Consider the following 17,240-nt stretch of genomic DNA (forward strand, 5'->3'; position numbering starts at 1 on the left):
AAGCGTGAAGTATCAAAAACATCCCAAAAATTGTATGCACTGGGGGTGGAAAAGCCTCAGGACCGAAGGGGGATAAAGTAATACTCGGTAAACAACAATATTTCGTTGTTTGATGGTCTCTCCCTGCTAGTTTTGTCATGTAAAAACCTCTTCTTGGAACCTATTTATATATTCAAGTTGAGAATAAATGCTTGCTTGTCATGCCGCTGAATATGTTACCATATGCATAAGCTGACAAAATGTTTTCTGAAAGTGTAAACTTATCCCAAACTTAGTGATTTGACAATTTCAATTCAAACCAAAGAGAGCAAATGAAACTCCATGGGAGCCAAAGCACAGACACATTCAGAAAATAATAAGGTCAAATTATAACATGTACAAGCAGAAATAAAAGAGTATGCAGTAGCTATAGTTTATTTATACAAATGTTCATAAACTTTAATTCTATATTGCAAAAAAAACTTCTACATATAATACATTTTGTGCTTTGTCTCATACAGCAGAGCTCCAAAAAAGAAGTCTTCTCCCCTTCTTGTAGAGTTCTTTGTTATTTGTATAATTCTTTATTTCCTGGCATAGAGATCGCTTTATCTTAATAGTTTCCAACACTGTGGGATCCGTGTACAGACTCAGCATAAATTCCATCTGTAAAATGTGACGTTAGGACAGAAATCAGTTCAATATATTTAGGATATATAGCTCAGTAGCTGAAGAAACCTGAATAATTATATAAATATTTAGATAACAAGATGGCAACTTTATATTAATAGAGGTTGGGCACTTTATATGCCACTCTCATGAAATGTCATTTATTGTACAACCATATTGTTGTTCATACTTCAGCAAATATGTGTTCTAAGGTGATAGAAATGTGGGGCCAGAACAGACTGGCGTTCCAGTGGTTAAAGGAGAGAGCCAAGGCTGTCCTGTTGAGAAGTAATCTAATTAGGTGATTAAAGGATATAGCATTGCCCCTAGATCTAACATGCAGTGCTGACTATTCATATTCATTAAAATACTACACCCAATTTCATGACACTTTTATTATGCCAAGTGTACCATCACTCAGTCCTTTCCAGTCTTTTTTCCGAGTCTAGGTGAACCATTTATGAAGTGCTTGAGCTGCAAGCAATCATTTTAAGTGTGTTTTGAGACCTTGGGAGGGGAGGAGTTCATAGCTCAAGGAGACCTGATTATGTGCAAGTAAAATATGGGAGTAGAGTGTTGCGGAGTTTTGGAACATTTGTCAATTTTGACATAAATAGGCATTGGGTTTGACAAGGTGAGCAGGAATGATGATGCTTATGAGTACCCATCATCTTTGACAGCATTTGATGATGATTTTAGATTAAGAAAAAACATGCTCATGGAAAACCTCTTTTTTTTCTAGAGTGCGATTGTCAGGTAAAGTGATTTGGCTGCTGCATTCATATTATTGATTGGCATGGGCAATGTATCAGAAATGAGTTAATTAACAACATACTATGTGCATATTAAAACAAAAATTATATTTAAGGAGGCAACTTTAGAAAAAATAATTCCTTTGGAAAACATACTTGAACGCAAATGTTCTGAGAAAAAGCGGGAAGAGAGGCAATTATGTGTAATAAAAATCGAGACTGTATTGGACGTTTTACTAGTGCTCATTACCTGCTTGATACACCAAAGTGTTCTACGCTAAAGTTCAGTTCCACAGATGTAAGTCTAAGGGAAATTCAGTCGGATATCTAACCAAGAACCTTCATTCACCTCAGCCTCTCTACCATGAGTCTTCAGCCTTACATGGCATACACCATCAAAGATCAAGGGCCAGATTTCTTAAAGTGCCATGCAACACAGTACAACATCCAAAATGTTGTGCTGCATTGCATGACAAGGAAAGAGCAGGAGAACATCATATCTACAGAGATATGGCATTCTCTGCCCCTCTTCTTAGCGCCAGAGCTGAAATTTACTGCCGAGCCCCCCACACACACACTTTTGTGCCATAGCTCAAGGGTGTGTGGATAGTCTTTGTCCGGGAAAGGTTCCCTTCCTGTACAAAATACTATGCCTAGACAGCTTTTAAAATGTTTCTTACTCTGTATGTGTGCTGTACAGTGCAGCACACATGCAAAGCCAGAAAAGAAAGGAGAAATGAAAACATTTCTCCTTTTAACAACTGGTTTCAAGTGGCATTAATGTTTGATTAAAAACCCTGTCTACCATTGCTAGATAGGGTTTTGTGTCAAAAACCATAGGTGGTTGCATGAAAACGCCCAGGTAAAACCTATGAAATACCCCTTTGAAGCTACATAACGCAAAGCAGTTGGTTTGCTTCACTTTTGTAGCACAAACCCAGTGCCAAATGTTAGTAAAACTGGCCCCAAATGTCTAGGAACCAATATCAAAAGAACCATAAGTGCTTCATTTCAGCAAGAGTTTGTTACTAATAAAGACATCAAATATAACCCTTCTACTGAAAAAAAACTTGAGGACAAAAACTCCATATGGAACATCCTATACCAAAGCACAATTGTAAAGGGTACAGTTATTTGTCAGTCACAAGAATGAATTTACTCCAATAAGATTTCACTTAACAGCTAATCTAACATAATATCAGCCAGAGGCAAGAGACTGCAATTTTTCACAGAAGACTTTTATTTCGGCCTTAATACCATTAAAATGGAAATCCAATCTTACTTGACCGGTTTGTATATGAGACAGCACATCTGAGGACACTTATTGAAGTATTGCAAAATTGGGGGGACTAAACTGAACAGTACATCCGTGCTGTAATTTGTTCGGCTCTTATCACATTCAAAATGAGGTGAATCATTATTGCATCAGAAGCCCATTGTTCCTTAAGCCTTCCAGGCCTAGTCCTTATTCCTAATATTTACATGAGACTTCTTGCTAACATCATCTCACAATGCTGGCTGAAACTCGAAATGATTAAAGATGACATTAAATGTATCTCTGCAGTGGCAAACCTTAAGACCACAAAACAAATAAAAATACTTGCCAGAAATACATTCCCTAATGTATGATGTATATCTTTGTTGACGTGAATGGAACAAAGGTGAAATCCAGATAATTGGTTACACCCCAACTAGTTGGCACTGATATAGACAGAAGAGTCACATAATAGGCTAATTTACACTATTTAGTCCTAAATGGAAAACTATTTTGCCAAAGGTTATTTTTCAATTTTGCACTCTAATTTTGTGGTGTGTAGTATTGACCCATGTTTGCGGGGTGGTATAATGTAGCCTGGGTTGTTATTTGCTCTTAAGGCATTTGATTCATAGCATAGGGAAGACGTGTGAAGTGTGTTCTAACATTGAAGTATTCTGTGTAAATGTCTTTATATATTCATATAGAAATGTGAAAGCTCGCACCCTTGCCATGGACTGCTTATGATCTTGCATATTTCATCACTCATGACATCACATTGTTGCTAGCGTCAATATGACATTGGCAATAACATAATTGTCTGCAAAATTGTGCATTATGGGTCATGCGTTACAGTTACTTGAAATACCTATAACTTGTGAATTTCAGGTGTTTTTTAGTTTAAAATGTTATGTTTAAACTGACATTTCACCTAACTAGAACATTACTTTAACCTCTGTTTTTATTTGTGAATTTCAGAGTTTTTTAATACTAAGTTTAAGAATATTATCCTACCTAACTATTATGCCACTTAAATCTTTGTTATTTCAGTAAATATAAATATATTTTCATTTAAACAAAACAAAGGTTAAGGATAAGTCATAGTTAGGAAAACTTTATTCTTTTTATACAAACTCTACTTAACCAATACAAACATTGGAAATTCCAGAGTTAAAGTTATAACTTACATTTTAAATTTATGCACCACCTTCAATGTACTATAAGTCCTGCACCTCCATACACAGTCTTGACACCTCACTTGCCACACTATTTTACCTAAATACATTTTGGGACACTCTTTTCTCTCTGCTCCCCTTGACAAATCAATGCAAAACTTTCCATTAGCCACCAATGTTGAAAAATCTATAGGTCTGGAAAGTTTTGTGGAGATTCATCAAACAGGCACAGAGTTATTATCAAGAAGAATTCAGAGGAATTCCTACCTCTGAGAATCAAAAGTATAACATGTGCAGAAGTAGATTTACGCATGAGTAAATGTACATGTGTAAATTTTCCTTTGTAAATCAGGGACTAAGTGAGAAATAAAGTTGACTTTCTAACTGAAATGAGATTAAAGCAGTGAAAATTGAAAATATCTTATTTCAGTATAATTTTCTTTTAAAAACATATGTGAATGGAAATCTTTCAAATATATATGACCCCAAACCTCATAACGTGTAAAGATTGTACCTTCCTTCTTGCCTGCCATTCTGGTGTGTCAACTAAAGCACTTCTGCCCATCCTAATAGGTTCCTCTTCAATCGGGTCTCGGCGGTAGCTGATAAGCCCTGGGGTGGAATACTGTAGAATGGGAATAGATGACAAATGGTTGTTCACTTTGTGCTAAGTTTTTTGACTATCAATATAATTTACTTTATACTGTAGTATATTTCTGTCGGATCTCCATCTGAATTTAGCTAGGGTGTGCACCTAACTCCAGACCCTGATAGTCACTTTCTCCAGTCCTGAACCATTCGCCTACAAATTTACTGTTTTCACACGTGTTAGTCTAAAATACAAAGAATGTATAAGGTGATCACTCAGTACTTGAGGAGTGGAAATATTGCCCATGAATGGCCTGGAAGGGGGATGATCATCCTAAATTGAGTGGACTTGAATATATCCAACATTGTTTTTGTGGCTGCATGAAAAGATAGGCAGTATCTCACTATTACAGCAATAGCATGAAAGTCAAACCACAGAGGAGCAACACTGATGGAAAACCAAGTGTTCAGCCCTCTGATGCCCAAAGGGCAAGGAAAGGTGCAGGGCCATTGCATGAAAAGAACTGACTACAAAGCATATTCAAACAACAAAGCATCAGGTATCCATCCACCAGTCCTTCTCACATTGATGAGTCTTAATAATAGGCATCCCTATCACACCAATAGGCAGCACATCCATCCATGGGAAGGAGAGATAGACATGTCACAAACTCAACAATAATCAAGTGGGAACCCAAAATTGCCCGCCTCCGTCACCTAAACTTTGAAGAAACTGGTTTTCACTTTTAAGTTTCAGTTGAACGGAAAGGCCCAATGAAGCCTGAAATCCTCTAACAGCCAATGCAGGCATAGATTGCTGTAATGCTACCTTTCTGGGCAATACTTCTGTGGAGAAAAGACAGCCTTTCCATTCAATCCTCGTTTTACTGCACACAGCTTGCTGGAGAGAGTCTTGTAGCTTCTTATCAATTAAACCAAGTAGGCTACTCAGCACCACTTCCCTTGCAGCAGGACAGAGTCCTCAGAGGCTTACGTTTACATCCAATTCAAATGTATATTTTGCCATGCTCCACAGGCCCAAAATTACGATTTCCATTAATAATATTCTGACAATTATTGTTTTCATTTAGGTTAGTTATCTCCCTATCTCAATTAGTGTAAAAAGTGCCATCATGTCAACGATTGCCAAGGTATCATTCTCTAACTGTCTATAGATGAGAATTAAGATTTCACAATGGTTATAGAGCTTGACTGAGACTCTGAATCTATTGCACAAGAGTTGCTTTACTCATAACTTTGCAAACAGTCTTCAAAAGCATCCTAAGAGGAAAGCAAAGAGAAATTGAGAAACTAAATTCCCTTGTAAGATTCCTTCAGACCCCATAACATCTTTCTTAACAATTCCTCCTTGGTGTGTTGTGTGCAGCATGTTAGCTGAGTTCGCTGGGTGGCCCAATGATTGCTAAACAAAATTGTGGCCCATGCATATTGTATTTCTCCTTCTTCATGCATCTAACAACCTGCGTTCCGATGTCCTTGGGGCTCTGCACTAGAGTCCACATGAGCAGCTAGTGAGATGGGGAATATGCAAATATTCCATTCAAAACTCACACCTCCTCAGCAAGTGGATTTCAAAGCCCAAAGAATGCTACCACCTCCCTAAGCTCATTGTAGTTGTTGCCCAAGAAACTTTCTAGAGACTGTAGCGTTGTTGGCAGCTGTGCCCAGGTAAGGAGCACAGGCTCTTTTCATCTTAAGCTTTAGAAGCATGAGGTTCTACTTGCTTCACAATTGTAAAACACCTCTGAGGCCTAAAAGTCCCTCCATGCCCAGAATGTGGGTTCCCTCTGCATGTTATTTTTTACCTGTTTTTTGGGGCTGGCAACATGCATGATGTTCTCTGCTCAATTACAAGTAGGCACTGGCCTATGGGCCCCACTCCTTTTAGGTGCCCTATGACAACAGATCAAAATAATATTGATTTGATCTTGAAAGAAAATTACAATCAAGCTTTCTTAAATTGTTTCCAATTTTTTTAAATAACAACATTAATTAATATTCATGATTAGTTTTGGGTAATAAAATTGTCTTATTAAGATTGTTGGTTGGTAAAATTAAAAATGTATTAGTAGGTAGTTTGCGAGGGGGCTGTGGCGCTATTTCGACTGCCTAGGGACTTCACAGGGCTTTATCCAGCATAGTGTCTGCTAAACGTGCTGGGGCTGAATCAGTTCCTTGTCAATCCCAACATCACCAAGCAGCTGTAGATGAACTCTTTCAACCGCTGACCTACATAAACCTTAATGCCCTGATTGAAGGAGGTTTGCGCACTGCACTTGTCTGGAGAAATCGGCAGAAAGCCTGAAAAATGCATTATTTCATTTTTGAAAAATTGACTGCATTTTAAAAAACAAAGTTTACTGTGTTTGGTCTTCCAAAGGGTTCACCAAAGCAAGCAGGATACATACTGACCCCGTTCGGCCAATAGCCAGACTTTTGTTTAGATTCCAAAAGGACACTGTTCACTTCAGAACAAAGAATTTTTTGCCAGGGAGAGGCTTTCTGTCTCTTTGTTTGCATTTGAAGAAAAGGGCCAAGAGTCAGAACTAGAACCCCTTCCTATTACCCTGGAAGAACAGAAAGACGTACTTCCTAATGTGCCAAATATTGCCACTGTACATTTGTCAATACATGCTCAAGGCTATCATAAGGGACTTTGTAGCAAATATTATAAATGGTGTGGAAATGAAACATGAATTGTATGTGAATATTATCCAAGGTTTCCTAAAGGATGTTTTTTTTTAAAAATAAATACTTTGACTATAACTTTCATATACTCCTCTTAGGTATGCAAACATCACCGTTTTTTTATCGAGAGTGAACGTTTAGATAGGGGCCACAGATGCACATGCATAAATTGCAGGCAATGCAAGGAGGGAAATTCCCAGTTTGTGTCTGTGTACATAAAATGGGTTGCATGTCATATAATCTTACCGAAGGGCTGCAACCCCTCAATGTGCAATCCTTGGAAGACACAGGTGGTTTGTGAATATAAACAAGGAGAAAGGAAAGGCTGCGTATAAAGCAAGGGTTCATTGAAAAACTAGGTTAAGGATCACTGTAAAACCAGTCCTTACTGATATGTTTTCACTCCCCAACACATTCACCGCTAGCCAGATGAGGTTTATCTACAAACTTATGGAAATATCTCTCATGGTCAGGGGCGGTGGGTGACATTTCAAAGTGGTGGGCCGCCAAGTGATTTGCATACAGCACCGTAGCGAGCGAGCATAGCGAGCGAGCCCGAACCCCAAAAGGGGTGTTTGGGGGGATTACCACCCCAAGAAAATTTTGGAAAAAAAGAAGAAAAATCGTGCATTTTCAAGCAAATTTGAGAAAGCAGGAAGGTTAATAAAGCAATTGTGAAAGTGCAGTTATTACATTAATAGATGGCATAACATAGGTAGCTGCTTATTCAGTATAACCATAGAGCTTCATTCATTCCGTCCTATTACGCTCAGGTGCTGAATTCAGACTATAAGACTTTCATGAAAATCTCAGCTCTAAGAGTAGAAGAAGTTGCACAGCAGTTGGGAAACAGCCTTCACAAAGCATTAGGAAAATGAGAGGCAATTACTTGAAAGCAAACTGAAAGCAATGCATCAAGTAGTAACTGAAAGCAATGCATCCAGCAAAACAGTGCATGCAGTCAACCATACAAAAGTAAACTAAAGCAAGTGTGAACCTGTGAACCTTCACTTTGAAAGCAGGGTGCTAGTCAACAGGCCAGTCACATACATTTAAACTGAAGAGGAGTACACCTCAGCATGCAGGCACCAACATAAAAGCACCAAGCAAGTCAAACAGTTTAATGAAAGAAAAATGACTGGTCTGGGTCTGGATCTGACTTGGTACGAGCAGGATACAAAAAGTAAACAAGTAGGTGGTAACCCACTTCAAGTGAAGGAGCTGTAAGGAACCTAAGCGCACTGGTGTTGATACCAATAACAGGGCAGCTCTGGCTTTATCAGGGTGGGTGTCAGCTGTGTGATGAAACCAGCATGTGAAGCAGTTACCTCAAACAAACTAAAACCAATGCACTCATCAAGACAAGGAGTTACATGAAATCAAATAGAAAACCACCATCAAGCCAGGTAGTCACCTAAAGGCAAATTGAAGTGACTGCACACTATGGGAAGTGCACTTCACCAGCCAGCCTATTACACTAAAGGAAAATAAAAGCAAAGCTCCCAGTAAACAAGACAACATAAATTGAAGATGTTTCCCAGCAGGACCAACAGTCACAAAAAGTTAAGAAACAGAACGAAGTCAAAGGCACTCCAGGAATCCAGGAGAGTGGTCTGGTGGACTGTTCATGAAGGCTGAACCTGGTTCCCCAGAACGAAATTCGGCAGCTCTGGCGTAGTGCCACATCCCCCAATGAACACCATACTATCCCACTGAGACACCCACACTGCCTTCAGCTACAACCCAGTTGTGCCCTGCTACATATACCTGGTTGCGGCTCAATTTAAATTACGCACAATAGTGATATGCTGCCTGGAAAAAAAGTTCCTTCCTGGAAAAAGCAAACCCTAATATGAATGCAAGATTAAGTAAAGCATATGAAATGTAAGTAGAACAACATGGCTACCTTAACACTTTTATACTTATTATTCAGAAATCAAAAGTGTTTTTTACTGAAACTTTAAGCAGTGTATTGCTTATATCCTGTGAACCGTGAGCAGTATGGTTTAAAAAGACTACATTACTCAACACAGAGCCACTGCTTGTTTTTCTTTTTTTTTCCTGTTTCATTATTTTTCATCCTTCCACTCCCTTATTGTTTCGAGGTCTCAGTTACTTTTCTTTTGTCCTCCACATGATAAATGCGCCTTCCTTCCCATGATTTCCAATCTTTCCCATCCCCTCCTGTGATTTAACCTCTCAGTTCCCAGGTCACCCAATACCTGAAAAGTGGAACTGGGCCCCAGGACATGTATTAAATAGCCCCACATCCTCCACTGTCTCTCATACTCAGGTACTTATGAAGTATTTGGTGACCTAAACATGGCCACCGAGATGGACATTAGCCATGTTGAAGTACATGGCTTTGAAATCAGGCACAAGTCAAGGGTGCACATGGGTCAACAACAGACCAATTCGGTTGGCTGAAAGCCCCAATAGGTAAGTATATTGTATACAATTTAGGAAAATCAAAATGTCTTGGCTACCACAAGACCTAAAAACATCCTTGTCAAAGTCAAATTGTGGACCGCTGTTCCTGAGTCTCTAAGAAAGTGTACCTCATTTCTTTAATTTCCACTCTCCCTGTTTTAGCGCGAGACCATGTTCAGTTATTGGCAGGAGGCATGCACGGAATTCAGGGAAAACTGTTAAAGGAATACTGCCCCTAAAAATAACATTATCATTAAATACAATTGCATCAATTCTTCGTTACCATTTTCCAGGGAGGCTGGCCTACAGTGCATCTAGCAGTGCCAGAAGGACTGGTCTGAAAAATCAGTATGCAGACGTGTTTTCTGTTTTGCGGGCCCGTTTTATGGTCTGGTGGGCCAACTTTTGCTATGGATTTCCCTGATATTACCACAAACACTCCCTACAGCAAGCACAAATACCACAAGAAGAGCAAAAACATTGTGTGAATGGAGACGGATAGGACACCAGACAGGCCAAATCAGCAACGTCTACAGGCCAGGCTGGCAGGTGGCAGCTGAGGGTGGGAGAAGTCTGTGGGCAGTTTTAAGTTAATATCGCCCGGGACCGTCCGTAACCCAGACCCACTTACCTGAGGTCGAGGAGAGGTACCGCCGGAGTCCGGACTCAGTCAGTTAGCTGAGCTCACTCACTCACTGTAGTGCGGCTGCGGCGTCGTGACTCTCACTCATGTCACGTGCCGCCGTCGGGCTGTGCTGTGGGGCTGGGCCTGGGCTTCCAAAGGTCTAGCTGGGGCTTCTAAGGTCTACCATGGGAATGTGCTCCCTCAGGAGAGTGGTCTGGTGGACTGTTCATTAAGGCTGGAGGAGCAAGAGGCCTGAGGCTGCACTTTGGAAAATGTCAGAAACACTTCCAACAAAAGTTTTTCTTTCTTTTTTGGATCCGTTTCACCTGGGATCGAAGCACCGTTTAAGCGAGTGAGACAGAAAGAGAAGAGACGGGGAAAAAATAAAGTCTCCAAGACAGCCAGAGCCCAAACTGCAGAGAGAAAGAAAAGAGTAATACTGAGCTTGGACTAATGCATGACAACTAGTAGCAAAGATGGACAAGATCAGTTATCTATAGATAATTAACTATTGAAGAACAACATTGACGAAGAACCCAGCCTATCTTCTAGGTCCAACACTGGACTCACTTAGATTCCCAGTACCTCGGCGGAAGTCAATGCTTCGCTGGGGGAGGCCTAAATACAGCATATCACCTACTTTCTAGTTACTGTGGCAGTAAGGAGTCAAACAGCACTAAAACATCTTACCAGGCGCAAAAGTATGGAAAAAGAGACAAAGAAATGCAAAAAAATTGTTACAAAAGAACCACACCAGAAACTGGTTAAAGGTAATGGTCACTTCAACTGATTGTGAACGTAAGGCTGAGACAGCTCACATTTAACCAGCTCTTCCTTTCTTTACATCACATCCTCCCTTGCCTTTGATCGGCACTGAGCTGGTCTGCAGTAATTTTACGGAGAACTGTGTTAGTTTCTTTGTGTTTGTATAGTGCCAAGGACAAGGTATCGCAGCACATTTTCTAACCCAGCGCTCTTTCGTGCGGCTCTGGGAAGGCCAAAAGTCTGACTCGGTAAGTGAATATTTTTCATCTTTTCTATGGAAAAATGCGAGTATGAGTTTAAAATCCGACAAGATCACTCCGCATACAACACAACAAAAGGCACCAGGGTGAAGGTGGCACATTTATTTAGAATGTATTTCCTGATGACTGGTCGTGAGGAGAAAAACAGGTCACGTAAATAAGAAAAAAAACTGAATAAAAACGAGTTTGAAATCCTGGCATCTTATTTCCTGCAAACATGACGTGTTACCCAGGAGAGCTGCAACTCTAATTAAACTAAAAAATGTATGACATAAGAGGTTGGAAGTTAGCTGGAACCTATTGTAGTCATCAGGGAAACTCTTCGCTGCATGAGCCGAGGTAAAAAGAGAGCATTCCGCAAGTCAATATATTATGTCACGTTTTTATCCATTACTATTAGTGAGATATGATTCGTGCGCTATATCAGTGGTTATAACATAAGAGGTGAAGTTCGGTAGGCAGACCTGGAATGGCATGCAGGGCACTGAGTGTTTTCCCTGCAGGCTGGCAGAGTGGGCGGTGTTTTTTTACTGCTGTTTGCCAGCCCAACGTACCCATGATGCCTGGCACAGGGAAGGTTGGTACACTCAGGCCCAGTGATCCTGTCCTCTGGAGAGATGGGAACTGTTGGCGTTGTCTGTGCCTAGGTAGGTGCCATCATACCTTGTGTTTTGGATGGCAAGAGAACACCAGGTCCAGTGCGACATTCCAAACCGCTGAAGGTTGCGGGTGCTGAGGGCAGCACCCACGCTTCTGAAGGCAGTCGCACAGAAACCACCCACGCTTCTCAGGGCTGCGGGTGCTGTGGCACAGTGAGATGGGTGGCAGAGAATGATGGTCCTGTGCGCTGCCCTTCTGGTCAATATTTTTCAAGTTTAGTGGCGCTGAAGCACATTTTATTTGTCACAGTAAACGTAATTATTTTTTATTACTGGGAATTGGGGTGTCTCCGTCCACAGGAAATTTGTGAAACCATTGCAAATATGCTGTGTTTTACAAAACAATGTTTTTATTATAGAACCGTGTCCAATCATCCAATGTCTGTGTAGAGGTTGAAGACTTGGCGGCAGGGCTCAATGAATGAATAGTTTGATGGGTGAGAAGTGGGTGGTTGATTAGTTCAACAAGTTTCAATCCATTTGTTTTTCCCCGTTTGTCAGAAGCGCTGCTGGACGGAAACATGGCCAGCCCGGCCCCCAGCGACAAAACCGGTCCAAACAGCAGTAAAAAAACACCGCCCACTCTGCCAGCCTGCAGGGAAAACACTCAGTGCCCTGCATGCCATTCCAGGTCTGCCTACCGAACTTCACCTCTTATGTTATAACCACTGATATAGCGCACAAATCATATCTCACTAATAGTAATGGATAAAAACGTGACATAATATATTGACTTGCGAAATGCTCTCTTTTTACCTCGGCTCATGCAGCGAAGAGTTTCCCTGATGACTACAATAGGTTCCAGCTAACTTCCAACCTCTTATGTCAAACATTTTTGAGTTTAATTAGAGTTGCAGCTCTCCTGGGTAACACGTAATGTTTGCAGGAAATAAGATGCCAGGATTTCAAACTCGTTTTTATTCAGTTTTTTTCTTATTTACGTGACCTGTTTTTCTCCTCACCACCAGTCATCAGGAAATACATTCTAAATAAATGTGCCACCTTCACCCTGGTGCCTTTTGTTGTGTTGTATGCGGAGTGATCTTGTCGGATTTTAAACTCATACTCGCATTTTTCCATAGAAAAGATGAAAAATATTCACTTACCGAGTCAGACTTTTGGCCTTCCCAGAGCCGCACGAAAGAGCGCTGGGTTAGAAAATGTGCTGCGATACCTTGTCCTTGGCACTATACAAACACAAAGAAACTAACACAGTTCTCCGTAAAATTACTGCAGACCAGCTCAGTGCCGATCAAAGGCAAGGGAGGATGTGATGTAACGAAAGGAAGAGCTGGTTAAATGTGAGCTGTCTCAGCCTTACGTTCACAATCAGTTGAAGTGACCATTACCTTTAACCAGTTTCTGGTGTGGTTCTTTTGTAACAATTTTTTTGCATTTTTTTGTCTCTTTTTCCATACTTTTGCTCCTGGTAAGATGTTTCAGTGCTGTTTGACTCCTTACTGCCACAGTAACTAGAAAGTAGGTGATATGCTGTATTTAGGCCTCCCCCAGCGAAGCATTGACTTCCTCCGAGGTACTGGGAATCTAAGTGAGTCCAGTGTTGGACCTAGAAGGTAGGCAGGGTTCTTCTTCAATGTTGTTCTTCAATAGTTAATTATCTATAGATAACTGATCTTGTCCATCTTTGCTACTAGTTTTCATGCATTAGTCCAAGCTCAGTATTACTCTTTTCTTTCTCTCTGCAGTTTGGGCTCTGGCTGTCTTGGAGTCATTATTTTCTTATTTTTTCCCCCGTCTCTTCTCTTTCTGTCTCACTCGCTTAAACGGTGCTTCGATCCCAGGTGAAACGGATCCAAAAAAGAAAGAAAAACTTTTGTTGGAAGTGTTTCTGACATTTTCCAAAGTGCAGCCTCGGGCCTCTTGCTCCTCCAGCCTTCATGAACAGTCCACCAGACCACTCTCCTGAGGGAGCACATTCCCATGGTAGACCTTAGAAGCCCCAGCTAGACCTTTGGAAGCCCAGGCCCAGCCCCACAGCACAGCCCGACGGCGGCACGTGACATGAGTGAGAGTCACGACGCCGCAGCCACACTACAGTGAGTGAGTGAGCTCAGCTAACTGACTGAGTCCGGACTCCGGCGGTACCTCTCCTCGACCTCAGGTAAGTGGGTCTGGGTTACGGACGGTCCCGGGCGATATTAACTTAAAACTGCCCACAGACTTCTCCCACCCTCAGCTGGCACCTGCCAGCCTGGCCTGTAGACGTTGCTGATTTGGCCTGTCTGGTGTCCTATCCGTCTCCATTCACACAATGTTTTTGCTCTTCTTGTGGTATTTGTGCTTGCTGTAGGGAGTGTTTGTGGTAATATCAGGGAAATCCATAGCAAAAGTTGGCCCAACAGACCATAAAACGGGCCCGCAAAACAGAAAACACGTCTGCATACTGATTTTTCAGACCAGTCCTTCTGGCACTGCTAGATGCACTGTAGGCCAGCCTCCCTGGAAAATGGTAACGAAGAATTGATGCAATTGTATTTAATGATAATGTTATTTTTAGGGGCAGTATTCCTTTAACAGTTTTCCCTGAATTCCGTGCATGCCTCCTGCCAATAACTGAACATGGTCTCGCGCTAAAACAGGGAGAGTGGAAATTAAAGAAATGAGGTACACTTTCTCGGAGACTCAGGAACAGCGGTCCACAATTTGACTTTGACAAGGATGTTTTTAGTTCTTGTCGTAGCCAAGACATTTTGATTTTCCTAAATTGTATACAATATACTTACCTATTGGGGCTTTCAGTCAACCGAATTGGTCTGTTGTTGACCCATGTGCACCCTTGACTTGTGCCTGATTTCAAAGCCATGTACTTCAACATGGCTAATGTCCATCTCGGTGGCCATGTTTAGGTCACCAAATACTTCATAAGTACCTGAGTATGAGAGACAGTGGAGGATGTGGGGCTATTTAATACATGTCCTGGGGCCCAGTTCCACTTTTCAGGTATTGGGTGACCTGGGAACTGAGAGGTTAAATCACAGGAGGGGATGGGAAAGATTGGAAATCATGGGAAGGAAGGCGCATTTATCATGTGGAGGACAAAAGAAAAGTAACTGAGACCTCGAAACAATAAGGGAGTGGAAGGATGAAAAATAATGAAACAGGAAAAAAAAGAAAAACAAGCAGTGGCTCTGTGTTGAGTAATGTAGTCTTTTTAAACCATACTGCTCACGGTTCACAGGATATAAGCAATACACCGTGATACTGGTCCCCCCAGGGATCTGTAGTGGTGCTTAAAGTTTCAGTAAAAAACACTCTGGATTTCTGAATAATAAGTATAAAAGTGTTAAGGTAGCCATGTTGTTCTACTTACATTTCATATGCTTTACTTAATCTTGCATCCATATTAGGGTTTGCTTTTTCCAGGAAGGTACTTTTTTTCCAGGCAGCATATCACTATTGTGCGTAATTTAAATTGAGCCGCAACCAGGTATATGTAGCAGGGCACAACTGGGTTGTAGCTGAAGGCAGTATGGTGTCTCAGTGGGATAGTATGGTGTTCATTGGGGGATGTGGCACTACGCCAGAGCTGCCGAATTTCATTCTGGGGAACCAGGTTCAGCCTTCATGAACAGTCCACCAGACCACTCTCCTGGATTCCTGGAGTGCCTCTGACTTCGTTCTGTTTCTTAACTTCTTGTGACTGTTGGTCCTGCTGGGAAACATATTCAATTTATGTTGTCTTGTTTACTGGGAGCATTGCTTTTATTTTCCTTTAGTGTAATAGGCTGGCTGGTGAAGTGCACTTCCCATAGTGTGCAGTCACTTCAATTTGCCTTTAGGTGACTACCTGGCTTGATGGTGGTTTTCTATTTGATTTCATGTAACTCCTTGTCTTGATGAGTGCATTGGTTTTAGTTTGTTTGAGGTAACTGCTTAACATGCTGGTTTCATCACACAGCTGACACCCACCCTGATAAAGCCAGAGCTGCCCTGTTAATGGTATCAACACCAGTGTGCTTAGGTTCCTTACAGCTCCTTCACTTGAAGTGGGTTACCACCTACTTGTTTACTTTTTGTATCCTGCTCGTACCAAGTCAGATCCAGACCCAGACCAGTCATTTTTCTTTCATTAAACTGTTTGACTTGCTTGGTGCTTTTATGTTGGTGCCTGCATGCTGAGGTGTACTCCTCTTCAGTTTAAATGTATGTGACTGGCCTGTTGACTAGCACCCTGCTTTCAAAGTGAAGGTTCACAGGTTCACACTTGCTTTAGTTTACTTTTGTATGGTTGACTGCATGCACTGTTTTGCTGGATGCATTGCTTTAAGTTACTACTTGATGCATTGCTTTCAGTTTGCTTTCAAGTAATTGCCTCTCATTTTCCTAATGCTTTGTGAAGGCTGTTTCCCAACTGCTGTGCAACTTCTTCTACTCTTAGAGCTGAGATTTTCATGAAAGTCTTATAGTCTGAATTCAGCACCTGAGCGTAATAGGACGGAATGAATGAAGCTCTGTGGTTATACTGAATAAGCAGCTACCTATGTTATGCCATCTACTAATGTAATAACTGCACTTTCACAATTGCTTTATTAACCTTCCTGCTTTCTCAAATTTGCTTGAAAATGCATGATTTTTCTTCTTTTTTTTCAAAATTTTCTTGTGGGGGGTAATCCCCCCAAACACCCCTTTTGGGGTTCGGGCTCGCTCGCTGCGCTCGCTCGCTACGGTGCTGTATGCAAATCACTTGGCGTCCCACCACTTTGAAATGTCACCCACCGCCCCTGGTTAATACACTGGCACCTAAAGAACCTCCGCAACAGAAGCAGGCTGCACGATTGGGCACCGACCAGTCCTTGGCTTGCCGCTCCTGAGACGCTACACGAATGACGGCCATGGCACAGTACAGAAACAAACGTCATGGCGCGCGCAGGTCCCGACTCGAATGGCCAATCACTGCATGACTTCACATGCTGAAGTCACAGTGATTGGCCATATACAGTGCAGTGAGGCAGTGTGCCACCACCCACCTGCGGCATCCAATAATGGATTGCCACGGTGGGACCAGCCAATCCTGGCGGCTAGGGGGGCACGCTGCTGCTCGCCCTGGACCGCCTTTGAAACCCCGGGGCTGTAAAAGCAGCACCCCCTTGGTCCCTCTACTGTCAGGTTAGCAGCGCGCATGCTCAGGCTAGGTGCAAGCCTGGAATCCTCATGCGCAGTACAGCCCCACCCCCTGCCCATGCGCACTCTCCGCTATCTCCGGATTCAATCGGGTGTATCCCGGATTGAAGCGCTGCGCTGCGGCGCTTTATAATATTGTTTGTTTTCAGGCAATTCCCCAAAAATGTTTAGGTGCGTCCAGGGCAGCTTAGTGGGGCTACGCCCCTACGCCCCAATGGACGCACCGCTGCTG

The 17,240-nt window shown here is 41.9% G+C and overlaps 1 protein-coding gene across 1 annotated transcript in view; it reads right to left on the reverse strand.

Moving 5' to 3' along the window:
* Nucleotides 1-398: 398 nt before the first annotated feature.
* Nucleotides 399-17,240, reverse strand: part of LOC144782821 (uncharacterized) — a 169,975-nt gene continuing 153,133 nt past the window's right edge. The window contains exons 6-7 of the mRNA XM_078662099.1: nucleotides 4,345-4,455; nucleotides 399-645 (exon numbers count right to left, since the gene is read on the reverse strand). Of these exons, the coding sequence (XP_078518225.1) occupies nucleotides 493-645; nucleotides 4,345-4,455 (264 nt within the window). The 3' untranslated portion in view covers nucleotides 399-492. The remainder of the gene's footprint in view (nucleotides 646-4,344; nucleotides 4,456-17,240) is intronic.

This window comes from Lissotriton helveticus, chromosome 9 (assembly GCF_964261635.1).
Source record: "Lissotriton helveticus chromosome 9, aLisHel1.1, whole genome shotgun sequence".
Lineage (NCBI taxonomy): Eukaryota > Metazoa > Chordata > Amphibia > Caudata > Salamandridae > Lissotriton > Lissotriton helveticus.